The following is an 18280-nucleotide window of genomic DNA, read 5'->3' as shown; positions in this document are numbered from 1 at the left end:
CCTTCCTCTTGTCGGTTGCATCCATTTGTTATAGCTTGTCTTGAAGTGTAATCTGGTCAGGGCAGGGCCTGCAGCTGTGGATGCGGGCGAGGCCTAGCGCCAAGTCTGGGGGTGAGAGAATGCAGACCTGTTTCAGTCTGTCTGAGTATTTGTGGGCAGTTGAAGCCCAGAGGCCGTGGGGACCAGTAACTGGTGTGGAGAGAACCGAGTGCACAGCACTGAAAAGACAGCAGTGGCTTCTCACCAGGTTTTCACGTTTTTCCCCGCTGCCTGTCTCAGCTTCTGGGGCGAATAATATTAGTGGCAGCTCACTTATATCTTAAATGCCCTTGCAGGTAGCGTTGATTTATTCGGCGTGTGTGTATCTTGTGGCCTTTAACCCTGTGCCGAGGGCATTTGCAGCCTAATTTTGGTAGCTCTTTTGCTGCTGGAGCACAGATTTGTTCCCCTCCTGTGCTTCGAAGCAATAGATCTGCTCTGATACAGCTGCGTTTGTTGCACCTGGGGGAATGCCTGGCACTGAATATAAAATTCACCCTCTGTTTTAGTCTCGTGTTACGACTTTTTTTGCTTTGAATCTTGTCTAGTTCTCTCTCTTCGTGCAGACACTTCAGTTGCAGGTTTGTTTCAGCTTCTCTTGTCGTGTTGTTTCCTGTCCCCAAATTCCCATGGCAAAGCCATGGCACAAAGTGGCTTAGCTACGGGTCAGATTTGTAAAATGTTGCTCTGAGCCTTCCCCTGCCTTTTCTTGGGAGAATGTTATGGGGTGAGGGAGGCTGTGGAGTTTTCTTAACTTAATTTAACGTGTTTGATTTTCCCTTCAGTACTTAGAGCTGTTACGGTCCCATCAGAACAGGCCAATGAAATGCCTCACAATCATGTGGGCTTTGGGACAAGCTGGATTCACAGACCTCACTGAAGGACTGAAAGGTAAGAATGGGATGAGCTGCCCAAGTTCAGAAGATGCAGTCTGGGGAGATCCAGGGAGTGAACTTAATTTCCACTCATGCACTTGCTTTGCAACAGGACACATACCGGAGATAGCAAAGGCAGGTCACTGCAGGCATGTTGCTGTGGGACGCAGTGGGTGAGGGACCCCAAATAATTAATGCAAGACTTGTAAATGTGTGGTGAGGCTCCTCTCTCTAATGGGATTAGCTTTCTCTTCCCTCACTTTCATGACTTCTTCATTGCCAGGGTAAATCATTTTCAACAGTAAAAGCCCGGGGTCACCTAACTTCTTTGGAAACTCGCGGTGCATTCTTAAAAATGTTCGAGACCAAAGAACCCAACTTAGGCCATGTCTATACGTACAGCGCTGCGGTGCTGCGGCTGCACCGATATGGCTGTGCCGCTAGTGCGTGTGTGGTGAAGACGCTCTGTGCCTATGGGAGAGAGCTCTCCTATCAGCATCAATATCCCACCTCGGCGAGTGGCAGAAGCTGTCAGCAGGAGAAGCTCTTCTGCTGACGTAGCGCTGTGCACATGAGCGTTTTTGCCAGAGTAACTTGTCATTCAGGGGTTGGTTTATTCACACCCGAGTGACAAGTTATGCTGGCATGAGCTGCAGTGTAGATGTAGCCTTGACCAAATTGATTGTCAAAGACAAAGTGGCACAGTACAAAAAAGGAGACACACGTATCGTCCTTCCGGAAAGCAATTCTTTTCTCCCAGCATATTCACCGTACACAGAAGGGGAGTTCAAAGGTATGCGTTTTAGCTGGTAGTATTTGCAGTCTGATTTGTATAAGTTGCAAAGCTCTTTGCCATTCTCAAGCCCACCAGTCTGTAACAGTTCCTTAACCTGTTGTTTTATGTGGTACTTTTCAACGCTCTGTTTTGGATCCTGCATTCCCAGCCAGCTGATGCAGAGCTCCATCCCAGCCTGTGCTAGGACACACCAGTCCTGTATAATGGCAAAGCTGACTTCAGCTTTGCAGTGTGTTGTGGGATACTTGACGTGGGTAAACAGAACGGTGGAGAGGCATAATACCTTAAAAAAAAACCCTCACACTCTCTCTCCCCCCCCCATTACTGTGTGCATAATGCCCATTAACAAGGTGTGTACTACACCTGACAGACAGGAGTTTTGTTTTAGGTTTACATATAAAAACATTTCTGGCCCTTTAAAACATTAATCTCCCTGCCTGTCTCTCCCAGATAGCTTCAGGCAGGGGTGTAGCTCTTATAAATACCTACCTTTTACGCTGGTCGTGTTGCCGGCCAGTCGGTAGGAAACGCTTCAGAGACTCCTCCCTGTCCTGTTCTAATAGCTTTCTCCTTTTATGCAGTGTGGCTTGGCATTATGCTTCCAGTGCTGGGGATTAAGTCCCTCTCCCCGTATGCGATTGCCTACTTGGACCGGCTGCTGATGTGAGTTATAGCTGAATTTGATTGGTCTCTCTCCGTTAAGGATAAAGCCTGCCCCAGCTGTCCTGTACCGCACTTCCTGGGCCATGGGTACCCTTGGCCTGCTGACATTAAGAACCTGGAGTTCCGACCCCTGGGATGGGAGCGCCTGCCCTCGCCAGGGGTTGACGGTGTGTCGCGCTGGCATAGTGTTGGAAACGTGAGGCTCCCTAGACTTGCAGTGAGGTTTGACCCATGACCTCAGCCTCAGTGGGGTGACAGTGTCTAAACGAAGTACCAGTAATAACTGTATCTCGTTAGCTTAGCCTTTAGCGTGTCTGTTTTCTGTAACTTGGTGCTGACTACTCCCTGCCTAAAGCCAGAACCCTGGCAGCCCTGGATAGCTGAGGAGCAGGATTGGTTCTCAGTGTCCCATGGTCTCCTCTGGAGAATCAGTAGCGGTGTTCTGCTTCTCCTTCAGGAGCAGGGAGCGCGAGAGGTGAACGCTGTCATTCAGCATCAAGCAGCCATGGCTGTGCCCTGTGTCAAAGATCGGGCAGCTGCGAGCTGCAGCGTTGTAGGCCGATTAGGTCCAGCCCTCATGTTCCTGGCCAGCTGCTAATGCAGCCACCCAGATCTAAAACAAGTGACCCAAGAGAGAACCCAGCTTTGGCCAGTTTTCATCGTGAGTCAGGGAGCTCGCTGGGCCGTGTCTATTGCGGACTGCTCACTGGGTGTGGGAGGTGCTGGCAGCCGACGGATTGACTTGTGCAGATGGAGTGCTCTGAAGGAAGCTGGTGTCTGTCCCACTGTTGCTGCCGGCAGTGCCTAGTTACGACATTCTGTCTCTAAAACGACCGAAAATTCCCCAACCGCAGTGTGTGTGTGTGTGTGTGGGGGGTGACGCTTCTGTTGTGCAACTGTGCTCGTTTGTGTTTGACAAACCTGGGGAGAGAATGGAGCAGGCTCCCCCCAGCTACGCTTGGGCTGGGTGTTGGATGAAGATTCCTGGGCAGAAGAGAATACTGAATGGTGCTAACAAATACTGAGTGTTGCATGAATCCATAAACTAGGATTACAGGTTTATGGCCTCATTTTGGTGTAGTAGGTCCTGTAATTAACAGCCCAATGGAACTGTCACTGACACCTTGAACACTGGCACCAGCAACACAGAGCCCAGGACTAGACATCTCAGCAGCAGAAGATAAATTGGGTTCAAATTTGTCTTAATTTTCCTGGACGAAAAGGTGCAGGGCATATCTGGCTGAAGGGCCTGGGAAGAGCGGCTGCAGAGTAGCCGAGGGTGGCAAGCTGAGCCGGTACTACCGGGACAGACAGATCATCTCCGAGGTAGCCAGGCTGTGCAGCGGCGCATTAGTGGACCGTGGCGGGGTCCTTATTCAAAGGCTGTGCACTGTCCGTTCCCGGAGAACGCCGGGGGCGAAGTGCTGGGCACAGAAGGAGAAGAGGGGACGTGCACCCAGGAGCCATGAAGGGAGTGAACAGACTTTTTCAGGGACGGGCTCCACAATGAATAGGCTGAATCTAGACTGCAGCTGGGGGGGAGGGCTGCGCTCACGAATGCCTCTAGCTCTTTAATTATTCTTTCCCCTCCTTCAGACACAGGATCCAGGTTTTCTGGTGTCTTCTCCTGTCTGTCGTTCCCGCAGACTGGTGGAAATGAGGACTGTGAGCGTGGGCTCATTGCTGCGCACACAGCCACACAATAGCCGTTTTCACCTGTAGCGTAGAAGTTTGGAGGGCAGACGACATGCCGTCCCCAAGATGCCCTTTCTCCATTCCCTGCGTTGGGGCACGGGCTCTAGAAAAGCCATTTGAAGGTGATCTGTGAAGGATAAAGCGGGTGTGTTCTTTAGCCACCATAGAGCAACAGAAGAGAATTCCTGGAAAGTTTTTACTTTAAATAAGGGTTTTCCCCCCATTTGTCTTTTCCCCGGGAACGTCGCACCTGTCATGCGTCTGACGAAGTGGGGATTCACCCATGAAAGCTCATGCTCCAGTATGTCTGTTAGTCTATAAGGTGCCACAGGACTCTGTCGCTTTTTACAGATCTGTCATGTGTGAGCCAGATCTTGGGTGGGGTTTCCCCAGATTCTTCAGCCTTTGGAAGCCTGAGTAAATGGTCCAGCCCTTCCGGCAGGTTTCACTGTATGCTCTCTCTCCTGCTAGGTAGCTAGCTGTCCATAGTATCCCAGGACGAGTAGAATAAGGCCTATGTTCCTAATGTTAGAAACAAGCACAAACACCTGTCTTGCCTCCCCATTCCAGCCCTTCACTATAAAGAAGCAAACAAGTGCACAAGCCCATTGTTTCCTTTGCGTGTCGCCTGTAAAGAAGAAAGGGGGTGGGGGAGAGAGACTTTCGGGTCTGGTATGCGGCTGAGTGCGTAGAACAAAAGGCAGTGTGTATTGCACAAGAAGACATGCTGGGAGAGTGGGAGTGAAAAGTACAGCATCAGCGCAACCCCGAGGGAGTTCCTGGGGGTGGGCTGTTATCCTTAGCTCACGGCCTCGGGGTTGTCGTCTCCAGATGCATGGGGTGTTGTAAGGTGCAGCCTTTAATACTGCTTCAGAGTTGGGCCTGTGGAGCAGCTGGCAAGGGGCTCGGTTCTTTGCTTAGAACAGAGTGCTGCAGAGTGTACAAGACAACTCTCCACCTGTTCAGCAGCCAGTGATGCGTCACAGCGAAACTGGGCCTGGAATAGCTGCGGGGTGATTCTGAAACCCACGCACTACGCTCCCACCGCAGCTGTGTTCTCGCAATGAACTGGCATCTTCCCTGCGTCTGAGGCCTGAAACGGGGTGAATGTTTGTACCAGCTGCTGCTGTTCCGGAAGCAATCCCTTGTAAGAGTCTTAGCAGAATTTTCCCTGCTTGCTAACAGCAAAGCAGCCTTGCACTGCCGAGGGTCCAAAAGGACATTCTTTACAGGCTGATTTGTTTGATGTTCCCACTTTGAAATTAGGCAGTTTGGATTTAATCTCGTGTCTAATCCTGGAGCTCAGGTGCTCGTGATGGGAGCGGGGGGAGCATGCACAGTCCTTGGAAACAGCTCACCAAGGGGTTCCCATCTGGCTGCCTGCCTGCAGTGACATGGCTCCCGTAACCTCTGTCCTGACATCTTTCCATTGCAGGACGCACACAAACCTGACCAAAGGGTTTGGCATGATTGGACCAAAGGACTTTTTCCCACTCTTGGACTTTGCCTTTATGCCCAACAACTCCTTATCACCCAGGTATGGCTGACTTGCCCCCGGTCTCGATACAGGAGAGGTGACTTGCAACCCCTGGGGCTTTATTTCAAGCAAGTGAAGAAATGGGTAGTGAGAAAAGCAGCTTGGCTGGGCAGGTGTCTGCAGCATGTGAGATGTCCTCCCAGGCAGGCGGCGCTAGCTGGGGACCTGGCGTGGGCTCAGGAGAGCGACTGCTGCTATCTCCATTTACCTGACCTTTGTTGGTTCGCTAACGGAGCTCTTTCCGGTAACGAATGAGGCCTGCACGTGTGTGTGGTAGACACGCTGTGAAAGAGGGCCTGGTTCACGGCCAGTTTGAAGACCAGATCGTTCCTCAGACAGGGAGCTGGGGAGCGTGCGTCGTGCTGGAAACAGTTGTTTATAGCTCCCGTTGCACCTGTCCAAGGGAAAGCCCTGGCACAGCAGCTGGATGCACAATTGCCGTTCCTCAGGCTCGGGGGCGGGGGGAGTGTGTGAGGGCCCAAGTCTAGAGAGCTTTGGGAGGAAGGGTGTGTCTGAAGCTGAGCAGATTGAGGCGGCTGGAACTGAAAAGCAAGAGAATGACGGGGGAAGGGCAAGGGGATTGGAAGAGGCGATACACTGGCAAAGGGGAGGGAAATGTTTCTGAAACGGCGGCTGCTCGCCACCCCTCCATTCCCTCCGCATGGTCCTGAGCAGGACTCGAGCGCCGACATTCGCACTGGCTGGGATCGTACCGCTCGGTGCATCCTGGGTGCTGTCTGACTGGGAGGAGAGAACCATCGCGCTTCGCCAGCAGCCCCACTGGAGAGCCAGCTCCTGTTCTGGCTCCCAGGCGCGCGCCCTGCCTTGCCATGTGCTCAGTGTTCCCCTGAGTAGCTCAGTGAGGCCGAGCACACGGGGCTGGAAAGAAGGCAGAGGTGTTCATGTGATCTGTCCTTCAGCCTGCAGGAGCAGTTACGCCAGTTGTACCCCAGGCTGAAAGTGCTGGCGTTTGGCGCTAAACCTGAGACCACGCTGCACACCTACTTCCCCTCCTTCCTGTCCAGAGCCACTCCAAACTGTCCTGCCGACATGAGAAATGAGGTGAGCGCTTGGGGAGTCGGCAGAGTGCTTGGGCTCCTCTTTGTTCTTGGCACGGCTGGGCCTTGGCTGAGCGTGAGATTTCTGTGCGGAGTTAGCACCGTTCGGGAGCCAAGTGAGGCGAGGGCGGCACGCCTCGGGCCGGGATGCCCTGTGGGTGAGTTCTTCGAGCCCAGTTCCAGCCAGTCCAGAGAGCTGCCTTAACAAGGGGGGTGGGGGTGGACTTTGCCTCTCTTGCTGCCTTAGGGTGGATAAAGGAGGTCTGACGGGCTTGTAAAAAACGCTGGCCTTCTGCTTAGCTCTTACGTTAAACGTTCAAGTCTTGTCCACTCCTCTGGAAGACACGTAGGGATGACTGGAGAACCGCTAGGACTGATAGCAGAGACTTAGCAAAGGAAACCGGATTGAGATGAGACTTCCCCGGGCGCTCTAAGTTGGTTTTTTAACACCCGTTCGTTCCCAGCAGCTGGGAGAAAAGCTCTTGGTGCAGAGACCCACCCCCTCAGCCCATCAGCTAAGGGCTGAGAAAGCTCCCGCTCACACTGCAGCCTCCCAGTGAAGTGAGGATGATCTGACTTGTTTGTGCAGATCTCGCTAAGGAAAGACTGGGCAGAAGAAGGGATTTTTTAACAAAACACCTTTCAGGGCTTCTTTATCCATCGCAACAAAGCAAAAAAAGGCCAAGCCCCATTTTCTGTGCTTCGAGGGAAGTACAGGTGTGAGGGGCCCAGTGCCTAGATACCGTGGTGATTAGTACGTTGGCAGTAGGTAGCTAGAGAGATGGGAGAACTAGACTAGAGAAAAGGGTTGAGAAATAACCTGAACTGCATAGTGGTGCTGGGTGGTCCAAGATGGCGCCCTGAACCAGGGCTGCTCCTATCAACTGGGGAAGCCAAATACTGCCAGACGAGCAGAAACGCCGTCTCGCTAGTGGGGAGGCGAGTGGGCCTGGCTGCAGGGAGAGCTGTGGCTGCTCAGCCCTTCTGGAAGTCAGGTCATTTGCACATAGGTCCCAAACTCAGTCAACAAGCAGATGCGGAGCTTTTGGCCTGGCCAGCTGAGCTGCAGAGCTGGGGTGCAGCGTGACTGAACTGAGCCTCCCCGAGGGAGGGCTGGAGACGCGCTGAAGTTGTAGCAAGCAGCCATCCAGTCTTTCCGCTTTCCTCCTGCGCAGCTCCTGATCTGCCTGAGCGAGTGCCTGAGCGTGGATGCCCTGAGCTTCAGCGTCTGGCGGCAGCTGTACACCAAACACCTCTCCCAGTCCAGGTAGGCGTGTGCACAGGGCCGATGCCAATGAGCAGAAACAGTCAGCAGGAGGCAGGGGATCCACTTCCTCTTGCCTGGGCTTGGCTCAGCGTCTGTTCTGGAGGACATGGGCTCCCCCGTGAGCACAGCTGCTGTTCTGACGGGGTGGGAGTGGTGGGCAGAGGAAGGTACCCGCCCTGGGATGGCAGCGAGCCCAGGAGGAACTGACAACGAGCCTGATGAGTTTAACAAGAAATGATTTGGAGAGCGGCAGTTACCTGATAGCCCAGTGTGTCTGCTCGTGTACAAGCCTAGGGCCGGAGCATTGGGGTAATTGTCAGGGCTCGGGGCACAGCCAGCCTGGCTAACGTGCTTTCCCTGCGTAGCTGTGTCCTGCACAGCTTCAGCAAAGGCCAGAGCTGGGCTTCCTGAAGTTATTTGGGGAGATTCCCTTCTCTACAGGCAGGGGCCACCTGTGTCAGTGGGGCCGGGGGTTAACGTTCCTTTGACTCCCAGCAACGTGCCCCTTCACTCCTCATTGGAGCGTGAACTCTGTGAGGCTGGTGCAGTGGCACGGAGTCAGGTACTGCTGCCTTCAGGGTGGTCCAGGCCTTCTCTTCCACGTGACTTGTGACCCTTTGCAGTATTGGGCCTCCATAAGCACATCTAGGTTGCCTGGAAACTCCATGGAGCCCACTAGGACATACTGGCAGGCTGGGACATACAGCTCAGCCCTGACATCTTCTAAGTGAGAGCTGGGGAGGGACCATGCGAGGAAGAACAGCTGGAGCAAAAGCAGCCTGTGGGAAGAGAGGGGCAAGACGTCCCCTATCACTGCATTCTGTGGCTGGACATCTTCCTCCTCGCGGACACTAGCCCGCGGGCACCACCCTGTCACAGGGAGACTGAGACATCTTTCCTTTGGCTCCACAGCTTGCTCCTGACCCATCTGTTGGAGTCCTGGGACAGCACCTCCAGAAAAGTAGGTGATATGCTGGGGGGCAAGGACAATGGGGAAACCGTCCCTTGCCATGGGGCGGGATGTGCTGGAGGGAAGGAGAAGGTAGTGAACTGGCACGTAGGAGATGAGGGTTCAACCCCAGCTCTGCCGTCGACGCCCTGTGTGACCTGGGCAGTTGCTTAATCTTGCCGGGTCTCGGTTCTGCCTTGCAGTGAGCTGGGCAGAATCGCTGCTGTTTTATCATTTCGACAGACAGTAGCGATGTTTGTTTTAAGCATTGTTTTTATTGTTAAACGCTCACCGGTGTGGGAGATACTGGGGGTCAGACAATAATTTTTAATGGCAGGTGATGTTGAGAGTCAGAGTTAATTCTTAATAACCATTAAAACCCATTATCAGCATTGCATGTGAAAATATACCTAGTAAATAACTTTCAATGAAACTCTGAGATCTCGGTCCGTATTTTTCTTACTTTGCTTACCTGTAAATTTCACTTGTCGATGGAAACGTTTTCCCGGCAGTTTGTGTACGGTAAAATCAACGGTTACCTGTAAAAATCGAATCCTGCCATGCCTACTTTGAGGTCGCTTTCCCAGTGGGGCTAATGCGATCTCACTGCCTCACGGGGGCTGTTGTGTCTGCGGGTCCTGTCACTGGGGAGGTGTTTGGTCACTGTGGGGTGGGAGCCTTCTAACATACCAGTATAGACCGAGGTGGTTCAGACCGTCTCCTCGCCTTCAAAGTGCCGTATAACCTGGCCCTTCCCTGCCTGCGTCCCAGACCTTGCCTCGTACCGTGTCCTTCGCGCTGCTGATGCTGCCAGTCTCAATGTCTGGTTTCCTTTCCCTCCCTCCGCTGTCCCATGCTGCCCTCCAGTGTGTGGAGCCCAGCCCAGGCCAACGTGTGTCTTTAGTCAGGCCCCACGTTCTTTCCAAGGCCTGCCAGAAGGGGGTTTCTAATTACATGGCCATAGCGAATGCCTGTTGTGGGCTTTCCAGTGCATCCCACCTTCCATGTCTGCCCTTTGGATTGCAGCTCTTGGACTTTACATTAGATTGAATTTCAACATTTAACACTAGACTGGAGAACAGAGGCGAGACCACTCCCCCCGGTTTCCTGGGAGGAGGGGAATGGACTACCTGTGACCTAACTGACCTCCCCCCGGCTGAAATCCAGGGGTTTGAACAAGTTGGGCTGCCCAAACTTTGCTGCCAGTGTAGTGCCCATATTGGGCAGAGAGGCTGCGCTGACGGTGGGACAGATCCCAGAGCAGCTGTGCTCACCGCCCCATGCTGACTGAACACGCCCAGTGGTGCAGACCCCCTCACACAGAGTCAGTGGCACTCCTTGGGGGGGGGGTGGCTTTAGGCTGCCTGGGGGGGTAGAAGTGTGATGGAGAGTGAGGCTTGATTAACTGGCCTGGGGTCAGCATGGGAGCAGGCTCTGGGTGGGCTGCCGCTCTGCACTGGAGAGGGCAGTGTGGCCGCCCTGTAGGCCATGCTTTGGTCCCCCGGAGGTTCTGCCCAAGTGGGGTGTTGTGTTACGTCTCTGTGTTGTGGAACTCAGTGTCCTTCTTTCTTCAAGGTGCGAAAATCTCTCCAGGAAACGGTTCGTTCATTCAAAGTGACTAATGAAGAACTTGCCGTGAAAGGACCAAACAGCCTCCAGGATCTAGCAGCCTGCCATGCCACCTGCAAGGTGAGTGGCTTTCCCATGCAGGGCGGTTTTGGGGCAGGGAGGCCAGAAGAGGCTTGGGAACTAACCCCACATCCCCAGCGCCTGGTTGGCATTGATAGGAGAGGGATTTCCCCAACGCTGCCCGGGAGTCCTCAGGCTGTTTTGTTTTCCTGCTTTTCTCTTCTGGCGTCGGTAGGAGTTACTCGGTTTCCGAGTGCAGCTTGGGAGTGGTGCTCAGAGGGGCCTGCAGGGCACTGCTGGCTCTTTCTCCTTGCTTCCCGCTGCAAAGAGGAGCCTGGCGCCTTGTGTAAAACAACGGGAAACAAGGCGGCCACATGCTGAGAAGGGGGCTGTGTGGCTAACCGCAAGCGTGGCACCATCTGCATAGGGCTCCGAGAAGTCCAGGCACTGTGCGCCCGGCAGCCGGAGGACTGAACGGAACACAACAGATGGGAGGGGGAAGTGAAAAGAACGACCCAACTCTCCGATGTGGGAGTCTGTGGTTAAGCAGTTCGGAACCGGCTGCGTTTAGCAGCATCAGTTACCTTTTGTTCTGTTTCCAAGAACCTGCTGCATAAGATGAAAGGCCGTGGCTTCCCCTGGGTGCGACTGCTGCTTGTGGTTCTGGTGTTCGCTGCTGGCTTCCTGGTGCATGATATCAGGACACAGGGGTCTTTTCAAGGTAAGCCCTTCCCCCACTGAAACCTGGCTAAGATCAGATCCTCCATCGGCTTGGTGGATTTGTTTGAATACGTGATTTCCCCAGCAAGTTCTTCCTTTGCATCCAGAGTTTGTGCCACCTTGTTTCCTCCAGGGCCGCGTGGCTCCCTGTTGGGAATCTGTGGATTTTGTTACCTGTGTTGTGTGGCTGCTTTCATCCCTTCTCTAGCCAGCAGGGGTGAGCATGTCCCACCCGGGATGCACAGGCACTCACGGGGGCGTACGGCTCTGTTCACCATTCACTCAGCAGTGAGGCTGTGTTTTAGTAAAAGTCATGGACAGGTCATGGGCAATAAATAAAAATTCATGGCCCATGACCTGTCCATGATTTTTACTATAAATACTTATTACTAAATCTCTGCTCCTGGGCCCTACTGCTCGGGGGGGGGCCCTGCTCCAGTGGTGGGGGCTCACTGCTCCGAGGGCCCCGGAGACCGCTCTCCCAACAGCCTCCAGGACCACCCCCAGGGACTGATGCTCAGGCGCTCCCCGGAGCTGCTGCTCTGGCCACTGCAGCTGCGGAAGTGACAGAGGTTGCGGGAAGTCACGGAATCTGTGACTTCAGCGACCTCTGTGACAGAATCACAGCCTTGCTCATCAAACATTCAGCAACATAAGATCAGCTGTATTGGGTCAGACCAAAGGTCCATCCAGCCCAGTATCTGTCTACCGACAGTGGCCAATGCCAGGTGCCCCGAAGGGAGTGAACCTAACAGGCAATGATCAAGTGATCTCTCTCCTACCATCCATCTCCATCCTCTGACAAACAGACTAGGGACACCATTCTTACCCATCCTGGCTAATAGCCATTGATGGACTTAACCTCCATGAATGTATCCAGTTCCCTGTTCTAGTCCCAGCCTTCACAACCTCCTCAGGTTGCAACATTCCCAGACCACCTTCTTACCTGAGCAGTAAGATGTTAGTGTGTTGCCTCTGCACAGTCACGTGGCTCAGAGCCAAGCTCATAAAGCAACGCCAGCAGCCTCCGTTCCTTCCCCCGTGAGGCTGGCTCCATGCGGCCCTTGGGAAACCATGCTAAATATTGGTGCTGTCGTCTCTCCCAGAACCACCTGTACCTGCTCTCCCTGAGGCTGCTCTCCGCGCTGGGTTCCCTGTGTACCTAGGACTTCCTGCCCACCACAGAGTAGCCCCTGCCCCGCTCTAACCGCGGTAACGGAACTTCCTGCTAGCTGCACAGACTGCAGTCCTGGGAGGGAGAGCTTGCAGAGCATGCTGTGTTCGAGCACTGCCGCTGCCGAATCAGGCCCACCTTGTCTAAATTCCTCTCCCAGAGTCATTTGTTCTTTTCCAGCTTCTTCTGCTCACATCCTTCGCTCCTCGGGCATCCTGTCGGTCTCCCAGCAAGCCTGGAACAAAGTGTCCCATTACTCCCTGCAAGGATACAGGTCAGTGGCAGTTTTTAATTAAGCAAAGGGGCCAAAGGAGCATGAATGCATGTGGGGTTACTAATGCACTGAAGACCACAGCCATTAGGAAATCCCCTTGTCTTGGAAAGCCACTCGTGAATGGTCCCCAAGGTTCCTAATACAACCTTAGAGCTCCCCTGTTCGCCTGGTCTCTAAAGGCAGCTTTCACTGTCGTCCCGTTCCCCTCATTGCCTTCGCTGTTCAGATACTGACGCTAGCTCTCTCTTCCAGCTGGTTGGAGAGGAACGTCCCTGTTTACTATTCCCAAGTGCTGACGGTGTTGGGACCAAACCTGAAACTGGTTTGGACAAAGACCAATGAGACTGCAGTTTACGTCTCTGGGAAATGTTCCTCTCAGATCTCTTGGGTCAAAGACAACCTGCCCTGGTTCATCGAGTGGGTGAGGAAGAACTTGCATGAGCTGCCTGCTCACCAGCTCGGGTTTAGAAACCTGCTGCAGAGCACTGCCTGTTCTGCTTAATGACTCCAGGTCACGCTCGTCACAGACAGGTGACAGGAGGGGGTGGTTCAGGCTGCTGAACAAGCTGTCCCTGGCGATAGTCTTTCAGGGGTGTGCTAGGGAGACCCCGTTGTGCTGTGATGTGGGGATCTGAACTAGCGCCAGGAGGCTGGGCCCATAGCAGTGTGAGTGCCAGTGGGGGCGAGGCTACACCTATGTCTGGGAAGCCGCTGTAGCAGCTGCTACATCTCAGGAGGTGGGGTTTAGTGAAGAGGTTTCTTTCCCCAGACAAGAGAGAGCCCTTGCAGTCCGGGTGTTGACGGGCTGCAGCCAGCGTGGAATTTGTCTGATGCGAGCACATTGCCCTGCTAAGCAAATTGCTCTCTCTGCCCCTTCGCTCTCAGCTCCAGGCCCGGGTTCCGGACTTCGTGCTGCACTTTGCTGAATGCATCAAGGAGCTGTTACTCTTCCTCCTGCAGAGCTGCCTGCTGCCGGCGCTGGAATCCATAGGCACAGCCCTCGAGCGGGGATGGGAGCTCTGTGTGGACGCTTGCAAGTGAGCAGCGCTGGCCGCTTGATCGGCTTTTGTTCTTGTTCCTTTCGTCTTGTTTGGCTTTTGGGCAGAAAGGGGAGGCTACACTGTCCCAGGGGTCAGGCCCGTCTGCCCTTGCTTAGAAAGAAGAGGAGCAGTTCATGAGTAATTCCCTGGGTCCACGTTCGAGTTCTGTAGAAGGGGAATGTTAGAACTAGAGCCATGGGAGTGATTAGTGGCTATTGCAGAAGTGCCTGGAGCTCCCTTGTGCTGTTGGGGGCACGTGGTAAGAGACAGTCCCTGCCCCAAAGAGTTTACAGTCAGAACAGTGTTCGTGATCACCATTTCCAGAGGTGGAGCCGAGACTTGGATTAAGGCACATGCCTGAGGTCACATCTCCCAGTCCAGTGCCTTGGCCCCAAGCCTGTCTGTCCTTCCTCCAGAATCCCCTGGAGTTTTCCCCTCTGGCTAAAATACTGCCCAGCCCATACACTTCTTGGTCATGGACTCTGCTGCTGTGGGCTGGGAGTGCACAGCCTCAGGTACATGAATTTGTGTGTGATGTGAAATGCCCCGGAACTGGCAGCTGCCTGTAGCAAGGCAGGTGATTCTGTGTGTTTGATTCTTTCGGGCTTTGTGCTGGAGCTCATCCCCCAGGATCTGAGCTATTTATTTTCTTACTGCCCTCGGTGAGTGGACTGGCACGGACTAGCAAGCAGAGGTGCTGGCGTTTGCCTGGTGGCGTCGAGGGAATGCCGGAGAAGTCCTGTTGACGTTGTGCATGGGTGTCTGTGCACAAACTTGAGTGGACTTTCCCTGCAGTAGATTTCGGTTGTCCCCTTTAGTGGCTTGCGTGGGTATAAGAGCTGCATTTGCTGCTGCTGGTCTGCTTAGCAGGTGTCTGTATGCTGTTAGCCTATAACCTGTTCTCCTTACTCTTCTAGTGGAGAAGTGTCGTGGGATTGCATGAGAAAACAGCTGACAAGCTTTACCTATTCCTCCTGGCTATACCTGCAGAACACAACGCTAGCCATCAAGAACTGGGCCCTGGCCATGATTTCTGGACACTAGAGTCTGGCTCTCTGGAGCACTGGGGACGACGGTCACGTCATTAATCTCCTCATGTCTCGTGACGATGGCCGGTGCCGACAGTGCGTTTTCAGTGTAGCTGCGTTGAGGGGTTGGAGCAGGTGTCTGCGCAGGCTGAGACGCGGGGGTAGCTGGGGAGGTTTTCCCTGGGGTGACATGTCCAAGCTTTATGCACCCTGTGGTTTAGTTTTGGTTATTCATGTCCAGCTCCCTGACCCCCGGCCTGTAACTCTGGCAAGTGAGCTGCTGACTGCCTCCCCACCTGGGCCTGGCACGGTCTTCACTGTGCCGTTACCTGGAAGAGCAGCCCCTGGAAGGGTGGTGGCTCAGGTGTGTCCACTGTACCACATAGACATCAGTGGCTGCCTGCCCAGGCTAGCCTAGAGCCTCAACCCTCGTGTGTCTGGTGTTGAGGTGCCGTGTAGCAGCCCATGAGCTCTCTTCCCCATTGACTCCCCTGGCCCCAACCGCTGTCACTTAGTTTGCTGAATCTCACCACGCAGCCTCAGATCACTTACTGTGCTCTGATCCATTGCCCTGCCCAGGGGGCAGCCGTCCAGAGCCCCCCTCGGCCAGAGTGAACCTGCATTGACAACGTGTCAGTTGTTCCCAGATGCCCCAGCTGAGGGGATGTGCTGGCGGCTTTCCAAAGAGCTGCAACATAGAACAGAGCCACTCTCCTCTCCACTGACCGTGGCAGCGTGGGCCTTGGACTACAGCTCCCAGCAGGCATCACTCTGCTTTGGCCCTTGGGATCAGGAGGGAGTGCTGCATGCTGGGCCCTGGCGCCCCAAGCCACACCTGTTGGGGGGGTGGCCCACTGCCCTAGAACCTCTCCAGTTACCCAGACCGGGGAGTGGAGAGAAGGGCCAAGCCCAGCTCCCGCGGGATGCCTGAGTGAGGGCCGGCTGCGGGGCAGGCTCTGTGACCTCTGGCTTTGGCAGCCAGGTCCTGACGCCCGGGGGAAGGAAATAGGACAGGGTCAGGCTCCAATTCAGGAGGAGGGTGAGGGGAGCGTTTCTTTCATTTCACTTGTTCCTTGTGCCTGTAGGGGAGCCTGTCTCTCCGGATCCGCTTCCCCTCCCGTCAGTGTGTAAAACGGGCCGGAGGCGTGGCGGGAGCCAGGCTCAGCGCTGTCCTGGCACTTGGGGGGAGGCCCAGAGCCTGTGGCAGGAGGAGGAGCTGTGCTCTCCTCACCCAGCTGGACGAGGGGAAGGCTGCTCTCTTGCCCAGGATAAGATCTAACCCCCGAGCCGACTCTACCCCAGCTTGCAAAGGCAGGAGTAGCGTGTAAGGCTGCAGGAGCTGGAGTGTAATAGTGTCAGACTGCAGCGTCTCATTCCACCCTCCCCCCAGCCCTTGCTGGCAGCCAGGTGGGCTGGTGCTGGGAGATTCTCAGTCCTAGACTGCAGCAGTGATCATCCTTCCCTCGACCGGCTCCGGGTTCAAGGGAGCAGCCTGCTCTTTAACCTCCTGTTCTGTGTGCCCAGGGCCAGGCCTTCTGTGAAACGAGCTGGTTGGGTCTCAGCCAGCTTGTGTGCTACTGGGCCAGTCTCCATCACCGCCACCATCCTGGCCAGAAGCAGCAGCGAGCCCGCTGCCTGGCAGTCTCTCCAGCAGAGGCCTGGCTGCTCCCTTAGATGCTGGGGATGGGTGAGGCTCTCTCTCAGCCTGGCTCCGTCCACTAGCACAGCCTAGACGGGAGACGACTCGGAGCGGGGAGATGTTCAGTCACGTCTGTAAAAGCCATATTAACCGAGCTGAGCCCTGGTGGGGAGCAGTGGAAGCTGCTTGGTGAACCCACTGTCCAGGCTGAGCCATATTGTCCCCCAAAGGATCAGCTAGCCCAGTGCAGTCCTGCTCCTCTGGTAGCCTAGGAAAGCCTGTCTCCTTCCCTGCCTCCTTGGACTCTGCAGCCTGCTAGGGAGTTTTCCCAACACCCCAAACCCTCTGTCGCTGGAGACAGGGCATGCAGCGTGCCAGTGGGAGGACCCCCTGGGGAGACGGGTGTGGCAGGGGCCTCGCTTCTCCATGCTTGTATGTCTCGTTTAGGGGTGCTTGCGGCTGGGGTGTGCCCTCCTGTGCATGCCCTGCTTGCTGCCACCTGCCGGCCTGGAGTCTCACCTGTGTCCAAGATCCCCTCTTGCCACCTGGGACGGGCCCAGAAGGAGACTCGCAGCTGCCTGTGTTCCTGTCTGCTCACAGAATTCCAAAGGTTGCAGGACCCAAATCATTGAAATTGTACATGACTCTTCTCGAATGAAATAAAGGAAACGCGATTTGATCTGCACCCCCGCGCTGTCCTTCATTTAGAAAACTGCCCTTGGAGGGGGAACAGTGCTGGGACTGGTCAGTGGGGCCCGTAATCAGTGGGGCAGCCTACCCTCCCCTGGCCACACAGGAGCTTTTGCAAAGAGGGCCAGGGCTCCCTGTGGTGCCAAGCGGGGAGAAGCCAAAGCTCAAAGGGAGAGTTTAATTGGCCTTGGCGTTCTTGCTGCTCTGGACCCGTCGTCGCTGGCGGTTGGTGCTATAGGTTCTGCTGCCCTCCGGCAGCCCTAGCTTTCCTCTCCTCTGCGTTTGCCACCCACCGCTGCTGAGCGGGAGACGGTCAGCGCTACGCTGCTTCCTCTAGCGAACCGCTTTACTTCTCTGCCAGCTTTCTCCACCTTCTTCTCTCTCAGCCCCATCTCTCCTCCAGCCCCCCAGGCCTAGAAGCTCGTAAACAAAAGCTGTTGGCTTTGCCCAGTGACGTTTCTCCTGGTACCAGTTCTGCACTTTTACCCTTTGTGCAGCCTGACCCTGAGCCCGTCTGTCCACCTGCCTCAAATCTAGGGCCAAAAGCAATAATCGGATCTCATTCCTCACCTGGGCTGTGCTGAGGTCAGGCAGGATCCCCTCCAGTTAGCCAGCTGGATTGTTGTTTTCACTTTCCTTGGAAGCATCAGGGAGTTAGTTGGCGATTGGTCCTCCTGGGGTCCCTTCCAACCCTATTCTGTGATTGGCCACAGCTGGAGCTGGGCCCCCCGGCAGGATGGTACAAAGAACTCTCTGAGGAGGTGCCAGGCTGGTGTTTTGCTCACATGCTCAGGGTCTAACCGATGGCCAGATTTGGGGTTGGGAAGGAATTTTCCTTCTGGGCAGACTGGCAAGGACCTGGCCAGGGGGCTGCCTGCCTTGGCAGTGGGGGGCACAGGTTACCTGCTGGAATCATCTGGGCACATCCCACCCTGATGGCACCTTGGTCTCCTGGACTCTGCGTGTGGCTCACGCTGCTGAGGACTGGAATGCTTTAGTCCAGCCCAAGTCCTCGGCTCCACACGGGCCTCTGAGCGACAGGAGGTCAGGGGAGATGATCAGATAGTCCCTCCTGGCCGTAACCAATACGAAATCTGTGAGACCTCTTGCCCTCTGTCCCCTGGGCTCAGAGAATGACTGAGCTGCGACCAAGCCTGACTGTCCGGCACTTGACCGTCCGCCGGCCCTGAAGCTACACTCCTGCAGC

General features: G+C 54.9%; 1 protein-coding gene across 3 annotated transcripts in view; it reads left to right on the top strand.

Moving 5' to 3' along the window:
- The window catches only part of TMEM214 (transmembrane protein 214), a 36210-nt gene extending 19142 nt beyond the window's left edge, over window positions 1-17068 (top strand). For all 3 annotated transcript variants that reach the window (XM_045012088.1, XM_045012086.1, XM_045012087.1), the window contains exons 6-17: window positions 825-930; window positions 2292-2373; window positions 5504-5605; window positions 6526-6667; window positions 7839-7930; window positions 8843-8891; window positions 10455-10568; window positions 11112-11229; window positions 12583-12676; window positions 12929-13097; window positions 13562-13713; window positions 14634-17068. In XM_045012088.1, the coding sequence (XP_044868023.1) occupies window positions 825-930; window positions 2292-2373; window positions 5504-5605; window positions 6526-6667; window positions 7839-7930; window positions 8843-8891; window positions 10455-10568; window positions 11112-11229; window positions 12583-12676; window positions 12929-13097; window positions 13562-13713; window positions 14634-14760 (1347 nt within the window). In that variant the 3' untranslated portion in view covers window positions 14761-17068. The remainder of the gene's footprint in view (window positions 1-824; window positions 931-2291; window positions 2374-5503; window positions 5606-6525; window positions 6668-7838; window positions 7931-8842; window positions 8892-10454; window positions 10569-11111; window positions 11230-12582; window positions 12677-12928; window positions 13098-13561; window positions 13714-14633) is intronic.
- The last annotated feature ends 1212 nt before the right edge of the window (window positions 17069-18280 follow it).

This window comes from Mauremys mutica, chromosome 3, assembly GCF_020497125.1.
Source record: "Mauremys mutica isolate MM-2020 ecotype Southern chromosome 3, ASM2049712v1, whole genome shotgun sequence".
NCBI lineage: Eukaryota > Metazoa > Chordata > Testudines > Geoemydidae > Mauremys > Mauremys mutica.
The sequence above is the reverse complement of the archived record's forward strand: the minus strand, read 5'-3'. Positions and strand labels throughout refer to the sequence as shown.